This window comes from Anopheles ziemanni, chromosome 2, assembly GCF_943734765.1.
Source record: "Anopheles ziemanni chromosome 2, idAnoZiCoDA_A2_x.2, whole genome shotgun sequence".
In the NCBI taxonomy this organism is placed as follows: Eukaryota; Metazoa; Arthropoda; class Insecta; order Diptera; family Culicidae; genus Anopheles; species Anopheles ziemanni.
The window spans coordinates 93,455,963-93,482,188 of NC_080705.1; the positions used below are offsets into that span (position 1 = coordinate 93,455,963).

Sequence of the window (26,226 nt, forward strand, 5' to 3'; positions counted from 1 at the left end):
TGGTCAAGAAACGCGTCATCAAGAAGAAGGCCGGAAAGAAGGAGCAGGTCACCGAGATCGTCACCGTCCAAGAAGACGATCAGCTGCCCCAGACGACTGTCACTGTCACTGAGAAGGAGCTTCCGTTCGAGGAAGTGACCGAGTTCCAGCCTACTCTGGTGCAACCACAAGAGGCCATCGTGCAAGAGATGCCTGAGGAAGTGAAAGTCACTGAGGTTATCACTGAAGAAGGCAAGCCCAAGAAGCAAGTGGTCAAGAAACGCGTCATCAAGAAGAAGGCCGGAAAGAAGGAGCAGGTCACCGAGATCGTCACCGTCGAAGAAGACGATCAGCTGCCCCAGACGACTGTCACTGTCACTGAGAAGGAGCTTCCGTTCGAGGAAGTGACCGAGTTCCAGCCTACTCTGCTACAACCACAAGAGGCGATCGTGCAAGAGATGCCTGAGGAAGTGAAAGTCACTGAGGTTATCACTGAAGAAGGCAAGCCCAAGAAGCAAGTGGTCAAGAAACGCGTCATCAAGAAGAAGGCCGGAAAGAAGGAGCAGGTCACCGAGATCGTCACCGTCCAAGAAGACGATCAGCTGCCCCAGACGACTGTCACTGTCACTGAGAAGGAGCTTCCGTTCGAGGAAGTGACCGAGTTCCAGCCTACTCTGGTGCAACTACAAGAGGCCATCGTGCAAGAGATGCCTGAGGAAGTGAAGATCACCGAGGTTATCACTGAAGAAGGCAAGCCCAAGAAGCAAGTGGTCAAGAAACGCGTCATGAAGAAGAAGGCCGGAAAGAAGGAGCAGGTCACCGAGATCGTCACCGTCCAAGAAGACGATCAGCTGCCCCAGACGACTGTCACTGTCACTGAGAAGGAGCTTCCGTTCGAGGAAGTGACCGAGTTCCGGCCTACTCTGATGCAACCACAAGAGGCCATCGTGCAAGAGATGCCTGAGGAAGTGAAAGTCACTGAGGTTATCACTGAAGAAGGCAAGGCCAAAAAGCAAGTGATCAAGAAACGCGTCATCAAGAAGAAGGCCGGAAAGAAGGAGCAGGTCACCGAGATCGTCACCGTCCAAGAAGACGATCAGTTGCCCCAGACGACTGTCACTGTCACTGAGAAGGAGCTTCCGTTCGAGGAAGTGACCGAGTTCCAGCCTACTCTGGTGCAACCACAAGAGGCGATCGTGCAAGAGATGCCTGAGGAAGTGAAGATCACCGAGATCGTCACTAAAGAAGGCAAGGCCAAGAAGCAAGTGGTCAAGAAACGCGTCATCAAGAAGAAGGCCGGAAAGAAGGAGCAGGTCACCGAGATCGTCACCGTCCAAGAAGACGATCAGCTGCCCCAGACGACTGTCACTGTCACTGAGAAGGAGCTTCCGTTCGAGGAAGTGACCGAGTTCCAGCCTACTCTGTTGCAACCACAAGAGGCCATCGTGCAAGAGATTCCTGAGGAAGTGAAAGTCACTGAGGTTATCACTGAAGAAGGCAAGGCCAAGAAGCAAGTGATCAAGAAACGCGTCATCAAGAAGAAGGCCGGAAAGAAGGAGCAGGTCACCGAGATCGTCACCGTCCAAGAAGACGATCAGCTCCCGCAGACGACTGTCACTGTCACTGAGAAGGAGCTTCCGTTCGAGGAAGTGACCGAGTTCCAGCCTACTCTGATGCAACCACAAGAGGCCATCGTGCAAGAGATGCCTGAAGAGGTGAAGATCACCGAGGTGGTCACTGAAGAAGGCAAGGCCAAGAAGCAAGTGATCAAGAAACGCGTCATCAAGAAGAAGGCCGGAAAGAAGGAGCAGGTCACCGAGATCGTCACCGTCCAAGAAGACGATCAGCTGCCCCAGACGACTGTCACTGTCACTGAGAAGGAGCTTCCGTTCGAGGAAGTGACCGAGTTCCAGCCTACTCTGATGCAACCACAAGAGGCCATCGTGCAAGAGATGCCTGAGGAAGTGAAGATCACCGAGATCGTCACTAAAGAAGGCAAGGCCAAGAAGCAAGTGGTCAAGAAACGCGTCATCAAGAAGAAGGCCGGAAAGAAGGAGCAGGTCACCGAGATCGTCACCGTCCAAGAAGACGATCAGCTGCCCCAGACGACTGTCACTGTCACTGAGAAGGAGCTTCCGTTCGAGGAAGTGACCGAGTTCCAGCCTACTCTGGTGCAACCACAAGAGGCCATCGTGCAAGAGATGCCTGAGGAAGTGAAGATCACCGAGATCGTCACTAAAGAAGGCAAGGCCAAGAAGCAAGTGGTCAAGAAACGCGTCATCAAGAAGAAGGCCGGAAAGAAGGAGCAGGTCACCGAGATCGTCACCGTCCAAGAAGACGATCAGCTGCCGCAGACGACTGTCACTGTCACTGAGAAGGAGCTTCCGTTCGAGGAAGTGACCGAGTTCCAGCCTACTCTGATGCAACCACAAGAGGCCATCGTGCAAGAGATTCCTGAGGAAGTGAAAGTCACTGAGGTTATCACTGAAGAAGGCAAGGCCAAGAAGCAAGTGATCAAGAAACGCGTCATCAAGAAGAAGGCCGGAAAGAAGGAGCAGGTCACCGAGATCGTCACCGTCCAAGAAGACGATCAGCTCCCGCAGACGACTGTCACTGTCACTGAGAAGGAGCTTCCGTTCGAGGAAGTGACCGAGTTCCAGCCTACTCTGATGCAACCACAAGAGGCCATCGTGCAAGAGATGCCTGAAGAGGTAAAGATCACTGAGGTGGTCACTGAAGAAGGCAAACCCAAGAAGCAAGTGATCAAGAAACGCGTCATCAAGAAGAAGGCCGGAAAGAAGGAGCAGGTCACCGAGATCGTCACCGTCCAAGAAGACGATCAGCTCCCGCAGACGACTGTCACTGTCACTGAGAAGGAGCTTCCGTTCGAGGAAGTGACCGAGTTCCAGCCTACTCTGATGCAACCACAAGAGGCCATCGTGCAAGAGATGCCTGAAGAGGTGAAGATCACCGAGGTGGTCACTGAAGAAGGCAAGGCCAAGAAGCAAGTGATCAAGAAACGCGTCATCAAGAAGAAGGCCGGAAAGAAGGAGCAGGTCACCGAGATCGTCACCGTCCAAGAAGACGATCAGCTGCCCCAGACGACTGTCACTGTCACTGAGAAGGAGCTTCCGTTCGAGGAAGTGACCGAGTTCCAGCCTACTCTGGTGCAACCACAAGAGGCCATCGTGCAAGAGATGCCTGAGGAAGTGAAGATCACCGAGATCGTCACTAAAGAAGGCAAGGCCAAGAAGCAAGTGGTCAAGAAACGCGTCATCAAGAAGAAGGCCGGAAAGAAGGAGCAGGTCACCGAGATCGTCACCGTCCAAGAAGACGATCAGCTGCCCCAGACGACTGTCACTGTCACTGAGAAGGAGCTTCCGTTCGAGGAAGTGACCGAGTTCCAGCCTACTATGGTGCAACCACAAGAGGCCATCGTGCAAGAGATGCCTGAGGAAGTGAAAGTCACCGAGGTTATCACTGAAGAAGGCAAGGCCAAGAAGCAAGTGGTCAAGAAACGCGTCATCAAGAAGAAGGCCGGAAAGAAGGAGCAGGTCACCGAGATCGTCACCGTCCAAGAAGACGATCAGCTGCCCCAGACGACTGTCACTGTCACTGAGAAGGAGCTTCCGTTCGAGGAAGTGACCGAGTTCCAGCCTACTCTGTTGCAACCACAAGAGGCCATCGTGCAAGAGATTCCTGAGGAAGTGAAAGTCACTGAGGTTATCACTGAAGAAGGCAAGGCCAAGAAGCAAGTGATCAAGAAACGCGTCATCAAGAAGAAGGCCGGAAAGAAGGAGCAGGTCACCGAGATCGTCACCGTCCAAGAAGACGATCAGCTCCCGCAGACGACTGTCACTGTCACTGAGAAGGAGCTTCCGTTCGAGGAAGTGACCGAGTTCCAGCCTACTCTGATGCAACCACAAGAGGCCATCGTGCAAGAGATGCCTGAAGAGGTAAAGATCACTGAGGTGGTCACTGAAGAAGGCAAACCCAAGAAGCAAGTGATCAAGAAACGCGTCATCAAGAAGAAGGCCGGAAAGAAGGAGCAGGTCACCGAGATCGTCACCGTCCAAGAAGACGATCAGCTCCCGCAGACGACTGTCACTGTCACTGAGAAGGAGCTTCCGTTCGAGGAAGTGACCGAGTTCCAGCCTACTCTGATGCAACCACAAGAGGCCATCGTGCAAGAGATGCCTGAGGAAGTGAAGATCACCGAGGTTATCACTGAAGAAGGCAAGCCCAAGAAGCAAGTGGTCAAGAAACGCGTCATCAAGAAGAAGGCCGGAAAGAAGGAGCAGGTCACCGAGATCGTCACCGTCCAAGAAGACGATCAGCTGCCGCAGACGACTGTCACTGTCACTGAGAATGAGCTTCCGTTCGAGGAAGTGACCGAGTTCCAGCCTACTCTGATGCAACCACAAGAGGCCATCGTGCAAGAGATGCCTGAGGAAGTGAAGATCACCGAGGTTATCACTGAAGAAGGCAAGCCCAAGAAGCAAGTGGTCAAGAAACGCGTCATCAAGAAGAAGGCCGGAAAGAAGGAGCAGGTCACCGAGATCGTCACCGTCCAAGAAGACGATCAGCTGCCGCAGACGACTGTCACTGTCACTGAGAAGGAGCTTCCGTTCGAGGAAGTGACCGAGTTCCAGCCTACTCTGGTGCAACCACAAGAGGCCATCGTGCAAGAGATGCCTGAGGAAGTGAAGATCACCGAGATCGTCACTAAAGAAGGCAAGGCCAAGAAGCAAGTGGTCAAGAAACGCGTCATCAAGAAGAAGGCCGGAAAGAAGGAGCAGGTCACCGAGATCGTCACCGTCCAAGAAGACGATCAGCTGCCCCAGACGACTGTCACTGTCACTGAGAAGGAGCTTCCGTTCGAGGAAGTGACCGAGTTCCAGCCTACTCTGGTGCAACCACAAGAGGCCATCGTGCAAGAGATGCCTGAGGAAGTGAAAGTCACTGAGGTTATCACTGAAGAAGGCAAGGCCAAGAAGCAAGTGATCAAGAAACGCGTCATCAAGAAGAAGGCCGGAAAGAAGGAGCAGGTCACCGAGATCGTCACCGTCCAAGAAGACGATCAGCTGCCGCAGACGACTGTCACTGTCACTGAGAAGGAGCTTCCGTTCGAGGAAGTGACCGAGTTCCAGCCTACTCTGGTGCAACCACAAGAGGCCATCGTGCAAGAGATGCCTGAGGAAGTGAAGATCACCGAGATCGTCACTAAAGAAGGCAAGGCCAAGAAGCAAGTGATCAAGAAACGCGTCATCAAGAAGAAGGCCGGAAAGAAGGAGCAGGTCACCGAGATCGTCACCGTCCAAGAAGACGATCAGCTCCCGCAGACGACTGTCACTGTCACTGAGAAGGAGCTTCCGTTCGAGGAAGTGACCGAGTTCCAGCCTACTCTGATGCAACCACAAGAGGCCATCGTGCAAGAGATGCCTGAAGAGGTGAAGATCACCGAGGTGGTCACTGAAGAAGGCAAGGCCAAGAAGCAAGTGATCAAGAAACGCGTCATCAAGAAGAAGGCCGGAAAGAAGGAGCAGGTCACCGAGATCGTCACCGTCCAAGAAGACGATCAGCTGCCCCAGACGACTGTCACTGTCACTGAGAAGGAGCTTCCGTTCGAGGAAGTGACCGAGTTCCAGCCTACTCTGGTGCAACCACAAGAGGCCATCGTGCAAGAGATGCCTGAGGAAGTGAAAGTCACTGAGGTTATCACTGAAGAAGGCAAGGCCAAGAAGCAAGTGATCAAGAAACGCGTCATCAAGAAGAAGGCCGGAAAGAAGGAGCAGGTCACCGAGATCGTCACCGTCCAAGAAGACGATCAGCTGCCCCAGACGACTGTCACTGTCACTGAGAAGGAGCTTCCGTTCGAGGAAGTGACCGAGTTCCAGCCTACTCTGGTGCAACCACAAGAGGCGATCGTGCAAGAGATGCCTGAGGAAGTGAAGATCACCGAGGTTATCACTGAAGAAGGCAAGCCCAAGAAGCAAGTGGTCAAGAAACGCGTCATCAAGAAGAAGGCTGGAAAGAAGGAGCAGGTCACCGAGATCGTCACCGTCCAAGAAGACGATCAGCTGCCCCAGATGACTGTCACTGTCACTGAGAAGGAGCTTCCGTTCGAGGAAGTGACCGAGTTCCAGCCTACTCTGGTGCAACCACAAGAGGCGATCGTGCAAGAGATGCCTGAAGAAGTGAAGATCACCGAGGTTATCACTGAAGAAGGCAAGGCCAAGAAGCAAGTGGTCAAGAAACGCGTCATCAAGAAGAAGGCCGGAAAGAAGGAGCAGGTCACCGAGATCGTCACCGTCCAAGAAGACGATCAGCTGCCCCAGACGACTGTCACTGTCACTGAGAAGGAGCTTCCGTTCGAGGAAGTGACCGAGTTCCAGCCTACTCTGTTGCAACCACAAGAGGCCATCGTGCAAGAGATTCCTGAGGAAGTGAAAGTCACTGAGGTTATCACTGAAGAAGGCAAGGCCAAGAAGCAAGTGATCAAGAAACGCGTCATCAAGAAGAAGGCCGGAAAGAAGGAGCAGGTCACCGAGATCGTCACCGTCCAAGAAGACGATCAGCTGCCCCAGACGACTGTCACTGTCACTGAGAAGGAGCTTCCGTTCGAGGAAGTGACCGAGTTCCAGCCTACTCTGGTGCAACCACAAGAGGCGATCGTGCAAGAGATGCCTGAAGAAGTGAAGATCACCGAGGTTATCACTGAAGAAGGCAAGGCCAAGAAGCAAGTGGTCAAGAAACGCGTCATCAAGAAGAAGGCCGGAAAGAAGGAGCAGGTCACCGAGATCGTCACCGTCCAAGAAGACGATCAGCTGCCCCAGACGACTGTCACTGTCACTGAGAAGGAGCTTCCGTTCGAGGAAGTGACCGAGTTCCAGCCTACTCTGGTGCAACCACAAGAGGCCATCGTGCAAGAGATGCCTGAGGAAGTGAAAGTCACTGAGGTTATCACTGAAGAAGGCAAGCCCAAGAAGCAAGTGGTCAAGAAACGCGTCATCAAGAAGAAGGCCGGAAAGAAGGAGCAGGTCACCGAGATCGTCACCGTCCAAGAAGACGATCAGCTGCCCCAGACGACTGTCACTGTCACTGAGAAGGAGCTTCCGTTCGAGGAAGTGACCGAGTTCCAGCCTACTCTGGTGCAACCACAAGAGGCCATCGTGCAAGAGATGCCTGAGGAAGTGAAGATCACCGAGGTTATCACTGAAGAAGGCAAGGCCAAGAAGCAAGTGGTCAAGAAACGCGTCATCAAGAAGAAGGCTGGAAAGAAGGAGCAGGTCACCGAGATCGTCACCGTCCAAGAAGACGATCAGCTGCCGCAGACGACTGTCACTGTCACTGAGAAGGAGCTTCCGTTCGAGGAAGTGACCGAGTTCCAGCCTACTCTGATGCAACCACAAGAGGCCATCGTCCAAGATATGCCTGAGGAAGTGAAAGTCACTGAGGTTATCACTGAAGAAGGCAAGGCCAAGAAGCAAGTGATCAAGAAACGCGTCATCAAGAAGAAGGCCGGAAAGAAGGAGCAGGCCACCGAGATCGTCACCGTCCAAGAAGACGATCAGCTGCCCCAGACGACTGTCACTGTCACTGAGAAGGAGCTTCCGTTCGAGGAAGTGACCGAGTTCCAGCCTACTCTGGTGCAACCACAAGAGGCCATCGTGCAAGAGATGCCTGAGGAAGTGAAGATCACCGAGATCGTCACTAAAGAAGGCAAGGCCAAGAAGCAAGTGGTCAAGAAACGCGTCATCAAGAAGAAGGCTGGAAAGAAGGAGCAGGTCACCGAGATCGTCACCGTCCAAGAAGACGATCAGCTGCCGCAGACGACTGTCACTGTCACTGAGAAGGAGCTTCCGTTCGAGGAAGTGACCGAGTTCCAGCCTACTCTGATGCAACCACAAGAGGCCATCGTGCAGGAGATGCCTGAGGAAGTGAAGATCACCGAGGTTATCACTGAAGAAGGCAAGGCCAAGAAGCAAGTGGTCAAGAAACGCGTCATCAAGAAGAAGGCCGGAAAGAAGGAGCAGGTCACCGAGATCGTCACCGTCCAAGAAGACGATCAGCTGCCGCAGACGACTGTCACTGTCACTGAGAAGGAGCTTCCGTTCGAGGAAGTGACCGAGTTCCAGCCTACTCTGATGCAACCACAAGAGGCCATCGTGCAAGAGATGCCTGAGGAAGTGAAGATCACCGAGGTTATCACTGAAGAAGGCAAGCCCAAGAAGCAAGTGGTCAAGAAACGCGTCATCAAGAAGAAGGCCGGAAAGAAGGAGCAGGTCACCGAGATCGTCACCGTCCAAGAAGACGATCAGCTGCCGCAGACGACTGTCACTGTCACTGAGAAGGAGCTTCCGTTCGAGGAAGTGACCGAGTTCCAGCCTACTCTGATGCAACCACAAGAGGCCATCGTGCAAGAGATGCCTGAGGAAGTGAAGATCACCGAGGTTATCACTGAAGAAGGCAAGCCCAAGAAGCAAGTGGTCAAGAAACGCGTCATCAAGAAGAAGGCCGGAAAGAAGGAGCAGGTCACCGAGATCGTCACCGTCCAAGAAGACGATCAGCTGCCGCAGACGACTGTCACTGTCACTGAGAAGGAGCTTCCGTTCGAGGAAGTGACCGAGTTCCAGCCTACTCTGATGCAACCACAAGAGGCCATCGTGCAAGAGATGCCTGAGGAAGTGAAAGTCACTGAGGTTATCACTGAAGAAGGCAAGGCCAAGAAGCAAGTGATCAAGAAACGCGTCATCAAGAAGAAGGCCGGAAAGAAGGAGCAGGTCACCGAGATCGTCACCGTCCAAGAAGACGATCAGCTGCCGCAGACGACTGTCACTGTCACTGAGAAGGAGCTTCCGTTCGAGGAAGTGACCGAGTTCCAGCCTACTCTGATGCAACCACAAGAGGCGATCGTGCAAGAGATGCCTGAGGAAGTGAAGATCACCGAGGTCGTCACTGAAGAAGGCAAACCCAAGAAGCAAGTGATCAAGAAACGCGTCATCAAGAAGAAGGCCGGAAAGAAGGAGCAGGTCACCGAGATCGTCACCGTCCAAGAAGACGATCAGCTGCCGCAGACGACTGTCACTGTCACTGAGAAGGAGCTTCCGTTCGAGGAAGTGACCGAGTTCCAGCCTACTCTGATGCAACCACAAGAGGCCATCGTGCAAGAGATGCCTGAAGAGGTAAAGATCACTGAGGTGGTCACTGAAGAAGGCAAACCCAAGAAGCAAGTGATCAAGAAACGCGTCATCAAGAAGAAGGCCGGAAAGAAGGAGCAGGTCACCGAGATCGTCACCGTCCAAGAAGACGATCAGCTGCCGCAGACGACTGTCACTGTCACTGAGAAGGAGCTTCCGTTCGAGGAAGTGACCGAGTTCCAGCCTACTCTGGTGCAACCACAAGAGGCGATCGTGCAAGAGATGCCTGAAGAGGTAAAGATCACTGAGGTGGTCACTGAAGAAGGCAAACCCAAGAAGCAAGTGATCAAGAAACGCGTCATCAAGAAGAAGGCCGGAAAGAAGGAGCAGGTCACCGAGATCGTCACCGTCCAAGAAGACGATCAGCTGCCGCAGACGACTGTCACTGTCACTGAGAAGGAGCTTCCGTTCGAGGAAGTGACCGAGTTCCAGCCTACTCTGATGCAACCACAAGAGGCCATCGTGCAAGAGATGCCTGAGGAAGTGAAAGTCACTGAGGTTATCACTGAAGAAGGCAAGGCCAAGAAGCAAGTGGTCAAGAAACGCGTCATCAAGAAGAAGGCCGGAAAGAAGGAGCAGGTCACCGAGATCGTCACCGTCCAAGAAGACGATCAGCTGCCGCAGACGACTGTCACTGTCACTGAGAAGGAGCTTCCGTTCGAGGAAGTGACCGAGTTCCAGCCTACTCTGATGCAACCACAAGAGGCCATCGTGCAAGAGATGCCTGAGGAAGTGAAGATCACCGAGGTTATCACTGAAGAAGGCAAGCCCAAGAAGCAAGTGGTCAAGAAACGCGTCATCAAGAAGAAGGCCGGAAAGAAGGAGCAGGTCACCGAGATCGTCACCGTCCAAGAAGACGATCAGCTGCCGCAGACGACTGTCACTGTCACTGAGAAGGAGCTTCCGTTCGAGGAAGTGACCGAGTTCCAGCCTACTCTGATGCAACCACAAGAGGCCATCGTGCAAGAGATGCCTGAGGAAGTGAAGATCACCGAGGTCGTCACTGAAGAAGGCAAGGCCAAGAAGCAAGTGGTCAAGAAACGCGTCATCAAGAAGAAGGCTGGAAAGAAGGAGCAGGTCACCGAGATCGTCACCGTCCAAGAAGACGATCAGCTGCCGCAGACGACTGTCACTGTCACTGAGAAGGAGCTTCCGTTCGAGGAAGTGACCGAGTTCCAGCCTACTCTGATGCAACCACAAGAGGCCATCGTGCAGGAGATGCCTGAAGAGGTGAAGATCACCGAGGTGGTCACTGAAGAAGGCAAGCCCAAGAAGCAAGTGATCAAGAAACGCGTCATCAAGAAGAAGGCCGGAAAGAAGGAGCAGGTCACCGAGATCGTCACCGTCCAAGAAGACGATCAGCTGCCGCAGACGACTGTCACTGTCACTGAGAAGGAGCTTCCGTTCGAGGAAGTGACCGAGTTCCAGCCTACTCTGATGCAACCACAAGAGGCCATCGTGCAAGAGATGCCTGAGGAAGTGAAAGTCACTGAGGTTATCACTGAAGAAGGCAAGGCCAAGAAGCAAGTGGTCAAGAAACGCGTCATCAAGAAGAAGGCCGGAAAGAAGGAGCAGGTCACCGAGATCGTCACCGTCCAAGAAGACGATCAGCTGCCCCAGACGACTGTCACTGTCACTGAGAAGGAGCTTCCGTTCGAGGAAGTGACCGAGTTCCAGCCTACTATGTTGCAACCACAAGAGGCGATCGTGCAAGAGATGCCTGAAGAGGTGAAGATCACCGAGGTGGTAACTGAAGAAGGCAAGGCCAAGAAGCAAGTGGTCAAGAAACGAGTCATCAAGAAGAAGGCCGGAAAGAAGGAGCAGGTCACCGAGATCGTCACCGTCCAAGAAGACGATCAGCTGCCGCAGACGACTGTCACTGTCACTGAGAACGAGCTTCCGTTCGAGGAAGTGACCGAGTTCCAGCCTACTGGATTGGAACTTCATCACGTGTCCAATGTAGTAGTACCGTTCATGTTTGATAAGCAAGTACATACAACCACTCCACACGTTGAAACACATGACACACACTCACTTTCACTCACTGTACCACACCACGATGGTAAGAGAATGTTTCGCTTTCGCATTTCGCTTATATCATTTGCTTCTGCTTGCAAATACTTTACCGAAATACAAATATTCGTATATTATTTTAGATGCGGAAACACAAGATAACACTTCTCCAACATACATCACCACATTTGAAACATGTACAGACAACAACCAGACAGTTATTAAGTCCCGAAACATAAAAATCATTAAGGAACATGGGGCCGTAATTGAAGAAGCTCTAGATGATGGCGACGAAGAAATATCTCCTTCAATACCATCGGAAGTGGTTATTGAGGAAGTTGAAGGTAATATGCTTGCCGTTGTTTACATTTGTGTTATTGAACAAATCAAGTATACTACAAAACACCATTATATCATTTTGAACATTCTTACACATTTCATATTTACGCAAAAACATTCCATTATTGCAGCAAATCTACGTTATTTCTTGTCAGCTAATTTGTTTACTTATCACACAGAATCTGCATCACCACTCAACATCACAGACCTTAAAGAAACACCAAAGATCGTACAAGAAGTCACAACAAAACAAACATCTAAGAAGAAACAAACACAAACACTGGGCCTCGAACAGATTGAAAGTGTATTATCCGAACAAGAAGTGGAATTCTTGCCGGATGAAACTGAACAAACGGCTAACATACGCGAGGTAGTGTCGAAGCGGGCAAAGAGTAAAAAATCTAAAGTAACTGTTATACAAGGGGTCACTGCAACTGTACTGGACGAAGGGGATGAACAAGAACCATTAATACTAAAAGAACTGCCAGAACAAGAGGTTGCTAAGGCGGTAAAAGAACTGTCACAACAAGAAGCAGCTGAAGTTGGCACGGTACCTGAAATTCAGGATGCATTGAAAACGAAGAAAAAGAAGGTCAAAATCGTCAAGAAGAAGGTTGGTGATGCTGACGATATCATTGAACGTCTGCTCAATCTGGAGGTCAAGAAAACTGAGCTGGAACAATACGAGAAAACCGATGTCGATATACCGAAGCGACTTCGTCCGGTCGAAGAAACAACTATTGAGGAACTTCCTGAAGTTACAGAAGAAGTCAAAACGTCTTCTGGCGCTGTCAAAACGCAAATTGTCAAGAAAAAGATCATCAAGAAACGCGTTGGTCCGAAAGAAGAGGTTACTGAAGAGGTTACGGTTCAAGAAGAGGGCAAACAACCTGAAACCACAGTAACCGTAACTGAACACGAGGTTCCTTATGACGTGGTGGAGCCATTCGATGAAGAAATGAAACCTCAACAGGCTGTTGAAGAAGAATATACCCAACCTCTAGAAGCTACGGTTAAAACTGTTACCACCAAAGTTATCAAAAAGAAAACGAAAAAGATACAACAAACCGAGCCGACTGTAGAAGATGTTACGCAAGAAGAAATTTCCGATTTTGTGCTTCAACCAACTCTTGTCCAACAACCTGTTATCGAAGAGCTCCCTGAACAAGTCGAAGTTCTGGAAACCATCAGTGAAGAAGGTAAACCTAAAAAGAAGGTTGTCAAAACCAAGGTTATCAAGAAGAAAACGGACGATAAAGTGGAGGAAGTAACAATTGTCACGGTGCAACAAGACGATCAAGTTCCGGAGACCACTGTCACTATGACCGAAGAGCAAGTTGAGCCTACACTTGTCACAGAAGAAACTACATCAGTAGACATTGTCAAACCCAAAAAGAAGAAGATCAAAACCATCAAGAGAAAGGGTGATGATACTGACGATATCATTGAACGTCTGCTCAATCTGGAGGTCAAGAAAACTGAGCTGGAACAATACGAGAAAATCGATGTCGATATACCGAAGCGACTTCGTCCGGTCGAAGAAACAACTATTGAGGAACTTCCTGAAGTTACAGAAGAAGTCAAAACGTCTTCTGGCGCTGTCAAAACGCAAATTGTCAAGAAAAAGATCATCAAGAAACGCGTTGGCCCGAAAGAAGAGGTTACTGAAGAGGTTACGATTCAAGAAGAGGGCAAACAACCTGAAACCACAGTAACCGTAACTGAGCACGAGGTTCCTTATGACGTGGTAGAGCCATTCGATGAAGAAATGAAACCTCAACTGGCTGTTGAAGAAGACTATACCCAACCTCTAGAAGCTACGGTTAAAACTGTTACCACCAGAGTTATCAAGAAGAAAACGAAAAAGATACAACAAACCGAGCCGACTGTAGAAGATGTTACGCAAGAAGAAATTTCCGATTTTGTGCTTCAACCAACTCTTGTCCAACAACCTGTTATCGAAGAGCTACCTGAACAAGTCGAAGTTCTGGAAACCATCAGTGAAGAAGGTAAACCTAAAAAGAAGGTTGTCAAAACTAAGGTTATCAAGAAGAAAACGGACGATAAAGTGGAGGAAGTAACAATTGTAACGGTGCAACAAGACGATCAAGTTCCGGAGACCACTGTCACTATGACCGAAGAGCAAGTAGAGCCTACACTTGTCACAGAAGAAACTACATCAGTAGACACTGTCAAACCTAAAAAGAAGAAGATCAAAACCATCAAGAGAAAGGGTGACGATACTGACGATATCATTGAACGTCTGCTCAATCTGGAGGTCAAGAAAACTGAGCTGGAACAATACGAGAAAATCGATGTCGACATACCGAAGCGACTTCGTCCGGTCGAAGAAACTACTATCGAGGAACTTCCTGAAGTTACAGAAGAAATCAAAACGTCTTCTGGCGCTGTCAAAACGCAAATTGTCAAGAAAAAGATCATCAAGAAACGCGTTGGCTCGAAAGAAGAGGTTATTGAAGAGGTTACGGTTCAAGAAGAGGGCAAACAACCTGAAACCACAGTCACCGTCACTGAGCACGAGGTTCCTTATGACGTGGTAGAGCCATTCGATGAAGAAATGAAACCTCAACAGGCTGTTGAAGAAGAATATACCCAACCTCTAGAAGCTACGGTTAAAACTGTTACCACCAAAGTTATCAAGAAGAAAACGAAAAAGATACAACAAACCGAGCCGACTGTAGAAGATGTTACGCAAGAAGAAATTTCCGATTTTGTGCTTCAACCAACTCTTGTCCAACAACCTGTTATCGAAGAGCTCCCTGAACAAGTCGAAGTTCTGGAAACCATCAGTGAAGAAGGTAAACCTAAAAAGAAGGTTGTCAAAACTAAGGTTATCAAGAAGAAAACGGACGATAAAGTGGAGGAGGTAACAATTGTAACGGTGCAACAAGACGATCAAGTTCCGGAGACCACTGTCACTATGACCGAAGAGCAAGTTGAGCCTACACTTGTCACAGAAGAAACTACATCAGTTGACACTGTCAAACCTAAAAAGAAGAAGATCAAAACCATCAAGAGAAAGGGTGACGATACTGACGATATCATTGAACGTCTGCTCAATCTGGAGGTCAAGAAAACTGAGCTGGAACAATACGAGAAAATCGATGTCGATATACCGAAGCGACTTCGTCCGGTCGAAGAAACTACTATCGAGGAACTTCCTGAAGTTACAGAAGAAATCAAAACGTCTTCTGGCGCTGTCAAAACGCAAATTGTCAAGAAAAAGATCATCAAGAAACGCGTTGGCTCGAAAGAAGAGGTTATTGAAGAGGTTACGGTTCAAGAAGAGGGCAAACAACCTGAAACCACAGTCACCGTCACTGAGCACGAGGTTCCTTATGACGTGGTAGAGCCATTCGATGAAGAAATGAAACCTCAACAGGCTGTTGAAGAAGAATATACCCAACCTCTAGAAGCTACGGTTAAAACTGTTACCACCAAAGTTATCAAAAAGAAAACGAAAAAGATACAACAAACCGAGCCGACTGTAGAAGATGTTACACAAGAAGAAATTTCCGATTTCGTGCTTCAACCAACTCTTATCCAACAACCTGTTATCGAAGAGCTACCTGAACAAGTCGAAGTTCTGGAAACCATCAGTGAAGAAGGTAAACCTAAAAAGAAGGTTGTCAAAACTAAGGTTATCAAGAAGAAAACGGACGATAAAGTGGAAGAGGTAACAATTGTAACGGTGCAACAAGACGATCAAGTTCCGGAGACCACTGTCACTATGACCGAAGAGCAAGTTGAGCCTACACTTGTCACAGAAGAAACTACATCAGTAGACACTGTCAAACCTAAAAAGAAGAAGATCAAAACCATCAAGAGAAAGGGTGACGATACTGACGATATCATTGAACGTCTGCTCAATCTGGAGGTCAAGAAAACTGAGCTGGAACAATACGAGAAAATCGATGTCGACATACCGAAGCGACTTCGTCCGGTCGAAGAAACTACTATCGAGGAACTTCCTGAAGTTACAGAAGAAATCAAAACGTCTTCTGGCGCTGTCAAAACGCAAATTGTCAAGAAAAAGATCATCAAGAAACGCGTTGGCTCGAAAGAAGAGGTTATTGAAGAGGTTACGGTTCAAGAAGAGGGCAAACAACCTGAAACCACAGTCACCGTCACTGAGCACGAGGTTCCTTATGACGTGGTAGAGCCATTCGATGAAGAAATGAAACCTCAACAGGCTGTTGAAGAAGAATATACCCAACCTCTAGAAGCTACGGTTAAAACTGTTACCACCAAAGTTATCAAGAAGAAAACGAAAAAGATACAACAAACCGAGCCGACTGTAGAAGATGTTACGCAAGAAGAAATTTCCGATTTTGTGCTTCAACCAACTCTTGTCCAACAACCTGTTATCGAAGAGCTCCCTGAACAAGTCGAAGTTCTGGAAACCATCAGTGAAGAAGGTAAACCTAAAAAGAAGGTTGTCAAAACCAAGGTTATCAAGAAGAAAACGGACGATAAAGTGGAAGAGGTAACAATTGTGACGGTGCAACAAGACGATCAAGTTCCGGAGACCACTGTCACTATGACCGAAGAGCAAGTTGAGCCTACACTTGTCACAGAAGAAACTACATCAGTAGACATTGTCAAACCCAAAAAGAAGAAGATCAAAACCATCAAGAGAAAGGGTGACGATACTGACGATATCATTGAACGTCTGCTCAATCTGGAGGTCAAGAAAACTGAGCTGGAACAATACGAGAAAATCGATGTCGATATACCGAAGCGACTTCGTCCGGTTGAAGAAACTACTATCGAAGAACTTCCTGAAGTTACAGAAGAAGTCAAAACGTCTTCTGGCGCTATCAAAACGCAAATTGTCAAGAAAAAGATCATCAAGAAACGCGTTGGGCCGAAAGAAGAGGTTACTGAAGAGGTTACGGTTCAAGAAGAGGGCAAACAACCAGAAACCACAGTAACCGTCACTGAGCACCAGGTTCCTTATGATGTGGTAGAGCCATTCGATGAAGAAATGAAACCTCAACAGGCTGTTGAAGAAGACTATACCCAACCTCTAGAAGCTACGGTTAAAACTGTTACCACCAAAGTTATCAAGAAAAAGACTAAGAAACAAACTGAACCATCTGCTGAAGATGTAGTCCCAGACACTGCTACTTTCGAGCAAGTACAAGAGTTCATCGTTGATCTGCCGCAACAACAAGAAACCGTAGTGGAAGAACTGCCAGAAGAAATTCAGGTCAGTGAAGTGGTCTCTGCAAGTGGAAAAGTTAAGAAACAAACTACAAAGAAACGCACCGTGAAAAAGACAGTCGGAGACAAGGAAGAACTTGTCGAAGTGGTTACCGTTCAGGAAGAAGGTGAAAAGCCAGAAACAACGATCACCATTACGGAAGTAGAAACGCAACCAGAACCTGTTGCTGAAGAAAAGGACTCCATTCCTACGACACAACCAAAAGAAAAGCAAAAACTAAAAAAGAAAAAGGTTAAAAGCATCAAGACAACTGATGAAGTGGACGATATCATTGAAAAGCTGCTCAACCTAGAGGTAAAGAAAACCGAACTGGAACGCTACGAGCGAGTTGAAGTTGAACTGAAAAAACGGTCGAAGTCGGTGGTTGAGGAAACGCTACTACAACCTAATGCTGAGGTTGCCGTATTGGAAACGTTAGAAATGCCACCTCTAGAAACTGTTCGCCGAAAGTCAGTAAAGGAACAACCATCGGAACCGGAAGATGTTAAAAAAATGGTAAAGAAAAAGAAACCTGCTTCCGTGCCAACCCAACTAGCAACAGAAGATCTAATACCAACCGTTGTTGAAGCTGTAGAAGATGTTATTCTGGAACCGAAGTTAGAAGAAGCAGTCGCGCCTGGAGAGGAAAGGGAAGAGAAGACAGGAAAGGTAATCAAAAAGAAAATCGTCAAAAAGTCTGCATCGAAGGAAAAACCAACAGACGTCGAAGATGCACCGAGTGAATCTATCGCTCAGGATAGCGTTGTACCGGAGACAGTTGAATCATACGACGATACTCCGACGGTAGTGGACGTAGTTCGTGAAATTCTCATTGGCGAGCCACAGCCACAACAGGCAGTTATCGAAGAACGCGATGAAACTTTCCTCACATTTGAAGAAAAATCTCTCAAGAAACTACAGCAGGAACAGGTCCAAACAGTGCTCGATGAGGAGAAAGAACCGAAGAAGCTTGAAAAGAAGATCAAAAAGAAACCCAAAAAGCTTGCTAAGCCGGAGGAAGACGAGCAGCTCCAGCGTCTGCTCAATTTGGAGGTTGAAAAAACGGAACTGGAGCAATATGAAAAGATTGAGCTGGAAAGCAAACCAAAACCCGAAAAGCCAAAAGTGAAGCTTGAGCCGCAAAAGATCGAACGGAAGGAACAAAAACCACAAATGATGAAAATCTCTGAGCCAGAAGAACAACCACAGATGGTACGGCTGAGAAAGGTGAAGGTTCCGGAACGAAAAGAAATTGAGGAAGTGGTTGTTCCGAAAGTACTGCTCAGGAGTCGGATCGTAGCTGTTGAATATCCACCGTTAGCTCTTCAACCCGTCATAACTGACCTATCGGCGGTGCGAGCTGTTGGAGAGATGTCCAGAATAGAGGAAGACGAAGCAGAGTTAAAGTTGAAGAAACTGAAGAAAATCAAAACCATCAAGGGTAAAAAGGTTGAACTGGAAAAGCCGGACTCCACTGAGTATGATGAAGAAAGACCAGAAAAAGAAGAATTTGACCAAGAGGCTCATAAATACCAGCGAAAGCCCAAACAAACCGACGAGGAAAAACCGGAAGACAAGACCCTCAAACTCGGCAAAGGTAAGCTAAAGAAGGATGACGCGGAAGAAGAACAGGTTAAGCTGAAGAAAACACCGAAGAAACCTCAACCGGATGAAACGACGGAAGAGAAACCGGTTAAAAAGACTAAGCAAAAGCCAACAGCTCAAGATGTTGATGAAAAGCAACGTCATGTGGAAAAGCCGGAGTTCAAGCCGATTGATATACCAGACTACGACATTGAAAAAGAAGAATACGAACCACCGGAACCAGCGGTGGAAGAGCCCGAAGAAACACCGAAAAAGAAGCTTAAGCCACAGCGAAAGCCCAAGGTTCCGGAGGAAAAGGAAGAGGAGGTGAAGCCTCTCGTATTAGGCAAGGGAAAACCGACACCAGAGGTTCCAGAGGATGATGTCAAATTTAGAATTCCTACGAGTGATAAACCCGAAGAGGAACCCGCCGACATAAAGTTAAAACCATTCAAAAAGCCGTCCACGGAAGTCGTTAAACCGGACAAGGAAGCTGACCGGGACATGGTGTTGCCGGCGAGCACCGAAAAGCCGCAAGACGCTGATACAGAAACGGCTCCTTCGATAACGGTGAAAAAAGTTGTCAAGAAAACCAAACCAAAACAGAAACCAGACAATGACGATCAACAGGAACAGCCCTCGCAAGAAGAACTCCCCGAGACCGTTGCCACAATTGAAGATGTCACGCCAGATGTCGTGCATGCCGTGGTACCAAAAATGGTTCCAGAAGAACTCTACCAGCAGCCTGAAGAACTAATCGTTGCCCCGCAGCCCATGAGTGACTTTGTGATAGAGCAGCTCCCTGAGGAAGTTAAAATGACCGAAGTCCAGACCGAAACCGGTGCCATCGAGCAGCAGACGGTTAAGAAACGAGTCATCAAGAAAAAGAAAGACGACAAGGAGGAGATAATCGAAATTGTCACCGTGCAAAAGGGTGACGAACTCCCTGAGTCTACAGTTACAGTTACCCAAGTGACCCCCGAAGAAACCACGGCGCAACCGGAAAGCGCAACGAAGCGCACGGTTCGCATCAAAAAGACGGTGAAGCCCGACACTCTAGACAGCGAAATCGAACGCTTGCTCAACCAAGAGATCGCGAAAACGGAGCTCGAGGTTTACGAAAAGACGGACTTTGAGCCGACCAAGCGTACCAAGGAGGAGGAAACGCCGGTTCCGGCAGAACCACAGCAGCCCAAGCCGGACACCGTCGCGCCCAAGAAGCCCGCCGATAAGGTGAAGGCCAAAAAACCCAAGCCAGTCACCCCATTACAAGAAACACCCACAGAAACATTAGCGCCACATGAACCAGCCATCGGACACGATGAAATCCAACAGACACTCGACACATTACACACAGAAGAAACGCTTCCTACCAGTAAGTACCTTCCCACACGTTGCTACATGTATCTAGAAAAACAAATGGTCGGTAAAATTACTAACAAGTGTGTTTGTTTTTGGCTTCATGAATTTATTGCCAAAACTAATTGGGGTTTTAAAAACTACCACCAAACTTGGTCGCTTATAGTCTTCATGTATAAAGGTACAAGGTTACGATTCAGCCAAAATGAATCTGAAGCAACCTACATAAGCGATCAAGTGCAGTATTTATGTAGCGTCTATATCGCGGATATCGACTAATTCTATTCCTTCCCGCCAATATCGCAGGTGCAGATACTGTCGATTTGCAGGAGGACACGTTCGAGGCGAACGAACTGGTGGAGACAGCACCCCTCGGAGATGTGGTGCAACCGGTTGACATACCGGAAGCGGCCATCGAGACGCCTAAGGTTACCCTGAAGCCTCAGGTCGCTGCAGCACCCATGGAGCAGGTGTTTGACGAACAGCTGGAACAGGCACCGGTCGTCGATGTCGTCGTGCCTGAGGAGGCTCAGGCGGCCCCTAGCGAAATCCTTTCTGCAGCTACGGAGACGCCAACCGTAAGTAAGCCCCTTCTAGAAGCAGCACCTGCCGAGGCCGTGTTTGAGCAGCAGGTTGAAGAAACCGGAACGGCAGAGGCACTCACGATGGATGGACAACAGATCGCAGCTGTGGATGTGCTGGATGTCGCCACAGAGAAGTCTACGTTAGCAGCGAAGCCATTGCTGGAAGCGGCACCTGTGGAGCAGTTGCTCGACCAGCAGGTGGAGGAGACGGGTATTGCGGAGGCGCTCCCATTGGATGCCCAGCAAGTCGAGGTAGTGGACGTACTGGATGTCGCTACCGAACAGTCTAAACTAGCGTCCAAACCCCTGCTGGAAGCGGCACCTGTTGAGCAGCAGCTCGATCAGCAGATGGAGGAAACGGGTACAGCAGAGGCCCTCGCGATGGATGGACAACAGGTTGAGGCAGTAGACGTGTTGGATGTCGCTACGGAAAAGTCCACTGTTTCGTCCAAGCCCCTGCTGGAAGCGGCCCCGGTAGAACAACTGGTCGACCAGGAAGTGGAAGAGACCGACAGGGTGCCTTCGTTGGCAATGGATGAGGTAACAGTGGCAGCCGTCGATGTGTCCGATAATGCAACGCAAAAGCCGACCATCACAGGCAAGCCCCTGCTCGAAGCCGCACCTGTTGTCGATCAGTTTGACGTTTCGGTGGAGGAAGCCGACACGGTGGCTTCGCTGACGCTGGAAGAGGAGCACCTGGCACCGGTCGAGGTACCAACTGGAGCAACGGAAGTTCCAGCCGTGCAACTGAAGCCAACGGTTGCAGCAGCCCCTGCTGAAACTCTGCTAGAACAAGCCGTGGAGGAGACCGCCTCCGTCGAGGCATCGCCATTGGCAACGGAGACGATCGTGCCGACGGATGAGCAGCGTGCGGAACCAACGGAGCAGGCACAGCTGCTCCCGGCAGCCACCATCGAAACGGCTCCTGCCGAAGCTCCCAAGAAGGTCGCCAAGAAGGTGAAGGTGACGAAGAAGTCCAAGAAATCCATCGACGACGACGAGGAGCTGCAGCGACTGCTGAACCTGGAGATCGAAAAGACCCAACTGGAGCAGTACGAAAAGGTTGAGCTCGACGAGAAGGCGAAGGTTAAGCCGGAAAAGGGTGAGATTGCTAAGCTAGAACCTATTAAGATCGAACGCAAAGAACAGAAACCGATTCAACCTCAAATCACTGACACACAAGAACCACAAACAGTTAAACTGCGCAAAACGATCGTGCCGGAGAAGCGTGAGGTGGAGGAGCCCAGCGTGCCGAAGGTGCTGCTCAAGAGCCGAATCGAGCACGTTGAGCTGTCCTCCGCCGATCAGCAGCCGGTGGTGGTCGTCCTGGACACGAGACCGGGCGTAGGAACGCTGTCGCGCATCGAGGAGGAGGAAACGGAACGAGCGAAGAAGGTGATCAAGAAGGTGAAGGTGATCAAGAAAGAAAAGCCGGAGCTGGAAACGCTCGACATCGAAAAGTATGACAAGGAGCCGAAAGCGGAGGAGCAGAAGGAGGAAGAGAAGCCGAAGTACCAGCGGCAGGCGAAGGAAACTCCCAAGGACGAACCGGAAGAGCGTACGTTGCAGCTAGGTAAGGGTAAGGTAAAGCAGGAAGAAGAACACCACGAGGAGGTCAAGCTGAAGAAAACTCCAACCAAACCGAAAGAAGAAACGGTGGAGGAGGAAAAGCCGAAGAAAAAGACGCAGGAGCAACCCAAGCAGGGGGAGGTCGAGAAGCAGAAGCGGCATGTGGAAAAGCCGACGTTCACGCCGACCGACATTCCGGACTACGAAACGCCTCTCGAGCCATACGTGCGGCCGGAACCGGAGCCCGAGGAGAAGCCCAAGGAGGAACCGGAGAAACCGAAGGTTCCGAAAGAGCCGAAGGTGCCGGCGGTGCCAGAGGAACCGGAGCACAAGATCGTGCTGGGCAAGGGTAAGCAGCCGGAACCGGAACCGGAGGATGAATTCAAATTCCGTAAACCGACCCCGGGCAAACCGGAGGAGGAGAAGGAAGAGATCAAGCTGAAACCGTTCACGAAGCCCACGCCCGAACCGGAAACGAAGGAGCGTGAAGGTGATCGCGATATGGCTTTGCCGACTCCGAAGCCAACGCCTGACGATGCGGACGTGGAAACGCCGCAGAAAAAGGTTACGAAGAAGGTCATCAAGAAGCCAAAGACTCCATCGGAGGAAGAGGCAAAGCCAGAAGAAGCGCCGGCAGACGTACAGTCTCCGGTTGCGGTGGAACCGGTAGAATCGAAGGCCCAACTGGTCGAAGAAGTGACTCTGCCCGAGGAAGCAAGTCCGGTTGTGCCGGCCGAAATTCCAAAACCGATCGAACCGGCACCGAAATCGGTACCGGCTGAAGAAGTGGCCAGCGCCGTTGAGGAGGCACCGGTCGTTGTCAAACGAGACGAACCAAAGCCTGCTCCGCAGGAGAAGAAGGTTGAACCAGAAAAGCCCGAAGAAAAGAAGGTCGTGCTCAAGAAGAAGGTGGTGAAGAAGCCCAAGAAAGCTTCCATCGATGAGGATGAGCAGCTGCAGCGTCTACTGAACCTGGAGATCGAAAAGACGGAACTCGAAAAGTACGAGAAGGTCGATGTGGACATTAAGAAACCGGAAAAGACGGTCGAAGCTGTGGAAGTTCCACGCGAACCGCAGGTCGCCGAAGTCGAAGAGCCCGCTCCGGTGGAAGTGACGCTCAAACCGAAGAAAACGGTACAGAAGCAACAGGAACCGGAACCGGTGGAAGCTGAGTTTAAGATAACCAAGAAGCCTCGTCGTCCGGAAGCACCTCAGGAGGTTGAAGAACAGATAACGCTCAAGCCAACGCCACAGACAACCGAAGATACAGTGAGTGTGGAGCGCATCATAAAGATCGAAGTTGAGCAGCCAGAACCGGTTGAAGCTCCGGTCATTGAAGAGATGGAAGCGGACGAACCGCTCGCCCGGGAAGAGATCGAAACGGTTGAGCCGGTGGTAGAAGAACCGGCCGACGTTGTGGTACCCGAGGAAGAAATTGTCCCCGTGCAGTCGCTGGTGGAGGAGGTGCACGATGTGCAGCCGATCATAGAAGATGCCGTTATCGAGGCGACGTCGGAGGAGCTGCCGACCACGGTGGAGTCGGTACCGATTCAGGCAATCGTCGAAGAGCCACAACCGGTGCCAGCACTGCGTAAGGTATCCCTCAAACCGGTGGCGAAACCGGAGGAGCCCGTGGTGGAAAAGAAACCGGTTGAAAAGCCAAAGAAAAAGACGGTCGTGGTGAAGAAGAAGAAGGCCAGCGTCGATGAGGACGCCGAGTTGCAACGGTTGCTGAACTTGGAGATCGAGAAAACCGAACTCGAACAATACGAGCGCGTCGATGTAGATCTCAAGAAGCGAGAGAAGGTACAGGTCGAGCAGCAACCAATGCCACAACAGGCGGTCGAGTCGACGATCGAACCGGAAGAGAGTGCCCAGGTTAAACTGCCCCGCCGGAAGAGTAAACCAAAGGTAGAAGCGGTCGAGGAGACCGAGGTGGAGTTTAAGATTAAACCGAAAAAGAAACCGGTGGAGGAGGAAACGGTCCAAGAGGCGACGGTTTCGCTGAAAAAACCGAAGAAACCGCAACCGGTGGTGGAGGAAACGGCTACCGAGGAGGTGGTCCTGTTGAAACCCTCCGTTCCAAAACCGGAAGAGGTGGAAGACGTCGAGGAGCTGGTGAAGCTGAAGCCGCAACCGGCTCCGTACACCACCGACGAAGCCGAAGCCTCGCTAGAGATCGTTCGCGAGGCTGAACAGCCGGAAGCGGAACCGGAACCGGAACCGGCGGTGGTGGTGGTGGAAGAAAAGAAACCGGCGGAAAAGAAACCGGAAGAAAAGAAACCCAAAAAGAAGGTTGTACCGAAGAAGAAGAAGGAAGACGATATCGATGAGATCACAAGGAAACTGCTCGAAATGGATGTACCGAAGACGGAACTCGAGAAGTACGAAAAGATCGATCTGGATGTGGCGAAAAAACCGAAGGAAACGGTCGAGGAAGTGACGATGGTGAAGCGTCGGCCTAAGCTGAAACCGTCCGTCGACGAGGAGGAAGAGGTGGAGACCAAGCTGTCTCTCCCACGCAAAAAGTCCTCGATCGCGGAACCGGAAGAGGCGGAAGCAACGTTCAAGATGGCCCGTAAGCCGTCAGTCGTGCAGCCGGCCGACGATGTTGAAGCTTCCCTCACGATCACCCAGGAGCAGGAGGTTCCGGCGCCGGAAGAGGAAATCACGGAGCATGTAGTCGTGCGCAAGCAGCGTCCTCGCCCGAAACCGGCATTCCGCCGCGAGGTACTGGACGAGGAGGAGGTTCGCATTAAGAAGATCAAGAAGGTTCGCCAACCGCGGCCCGTCTTCAAGGACATCGAGCCAGAAAATGTCACCTTCCAGCCGAAGCGCACGAAGCACATCGAGGACATCGAGCAGGAGTTCAAGATACAGCTCGACTCCTACGCCCGCGAGGAGATCTCCATGTCCGGACGCGTGAAACTCCCCGCGCCGTACAGCTACGGCGAAGAGACGGGCGAGGCCCACATCACGATCGTCAAGCAGGTGGACGAGGACGACGAGGTCGTCTACGAGGTGATCTACGACGATAGCGAGCAGGACGTGGAGGAAGACTATCGGTACGAGCAGGACGAGGACACCGAGAACGTGGTGATCGAACTGCGGCGCCGACGCGAAAAGCTCGAGAACCTGATCATGCACCACGAGGAAGAAATTTCCCTCGATCTGACGCAACGCAACAGATCACAGTTCACCACCACCACACACGAAGAAGAATCATACACACTGAAACAGCCCAAGAAAGTCCTACCGACATACTCTGAAGGTTTTTATCAAATTCCTTTTACTCCACTACCGTTTGAAAAACTCTATCCTTTCGCTCTATTTCACATTTCGGACTTTCTATAAGGTCTTGGAATCTTCCTCTATCCTTCTTTTCTTTTCTCGCCGAAATTCTGAAGCTTTATTTTGCTGGAAAATCTGGCCACCTTCAAAGCTCTGCACAACATCCCTATGCCTTCCTCTACTGAATAACCAAGCGCACTACAATATCTACACCCTTTCTTTTCTAGCTCGCTTTGCCGGAACTCTGTATACACGGCTATTCCAACCGCTTTTACAACTCTTCTACTCTTCTTTGCAGCTTACACACACACTCACAAACTAGCGACTTACAAAAATCTTTCTGTACAGCAACAATAGTATATATAAATGATGAATGACATTTAAGCAAACACTTGCACCTGCTGTAACACCTCTCTGCGAAGAACATGCTCCACAATTTCTATCCTTGCCCTGTAAATTTCGCTGTCCATTTGATCTATTTCTTCCACCACACCTTTGTCCATCCTCCGCCGATCGAATGTGTTGTTACTCCTATTTTTACACCTCAAAACTCTACCTTTTCTTCTTCTTCTCTTTCCTTCCGGAGTGAACCCTATCGTGTGGTTTGATTTTATACATTTTTATTCTTTTCATGGAACGTTCCTGGTAGACTAGAAACGACTGCAACATTTTTACCAAACTATTACTACTATTACTTCATTTACTTTCTACCTCACCTGGTACACTAAAACCAAACGTTTTTTTTCTTGCCATGATACTTACAATTCACTTCTACGGAAACGAGTGTATAGCACGCAGAAACTAATATGTTTTTTTTCTCATTTCCTGTACATCACTCGTCAACGTCATCGTTGCATTTCTGTAGAAACCGCATCGCTGAAAATAGTTCGAGAAGGTAAGTTATTAGTATACGCCGTTTAAAAGTATCTTCAGGTAGTTAACAAAGCGATTCCCCCATTGTAGAAGATGCCAACGATATGTATTGCATCCAAGCAGTCGAGGCTGAGAACGAGGAAGCATTGCACATGGTTGAAGGAGAGAAGGTTTACGTAATTGGTAAGTCAGTAGGATGGGGAGATCA

At 49.9% G+C, this 26,226-nt stretch overlaps 1 protein-coding gene across 1 annotated transcript in view; it reads left to right on the forward strand.

Annotated features, from left to right (window-relative positions):
* Positions 1-26,226, forward strand: part of LOC131294788 (titin-like) — a 150,060-nt gene that overhangs the window by 117,207 nt on the left and 6,627 nt on the right. Inside the window, exons 34-51 of the mRNA XM_058322832.1 lie at positions 9-545; positions 612-1,010; positions 1,089-1,379; positions 1,503-2,039; positions 2,106-2,504; positions 2,583-2,873; positions 2,997-3,533; positions 3,600-5,027; positions 5,094-6,521; positions 6,588-8,015; positions 8,082-10,256; positions 10,323-11,168; positions 11,827-16,515; positions 16,690-19,717; positions 20,008-20,333; positions 20,781-25,125; positions 26,011-26,040; positions 26,109-26,201. Coding sequence (XP_058178815.1) covers positions 9-545; positions 612-1,010; positions 1,089-1,379; positions 1,503-2,039; positions 2,106-2,504; positions 2,583-2,873; positions 2,997-3,533; positions 3,600-5,027; positions 5,094-6,521; positions 6,588-8,015; positions 8,082-10,256; positions 10,323-11,168; positions 11,827-16,515; positions 16,690-19,717; positions 20,008-20,333; positions 20,781-25,125; positions 26,011-26,040; positions 26,109-26,201 — 22,807 coding nt within the window. The remainder of the gene's footprint in view (positions 1-8; positions 546-611; positions 1,011-1,088; positions 1,380-1,502; positions 2,040-2,105; positions 2,505-2,582; positions 2,874-2,996; positions 3,534-3,599; positions 5,028-5,093; positions 6,522-6,587; positions 8,016-8,081; positions 10,257-10,322; positions 11,169-11,826; positions 16,516-16,689; positions 19,718-20,007; positions 20,334-20,780; positions 25,126-26,010; positions 26,041-26,108; positions 26,202-26,226) is intronic.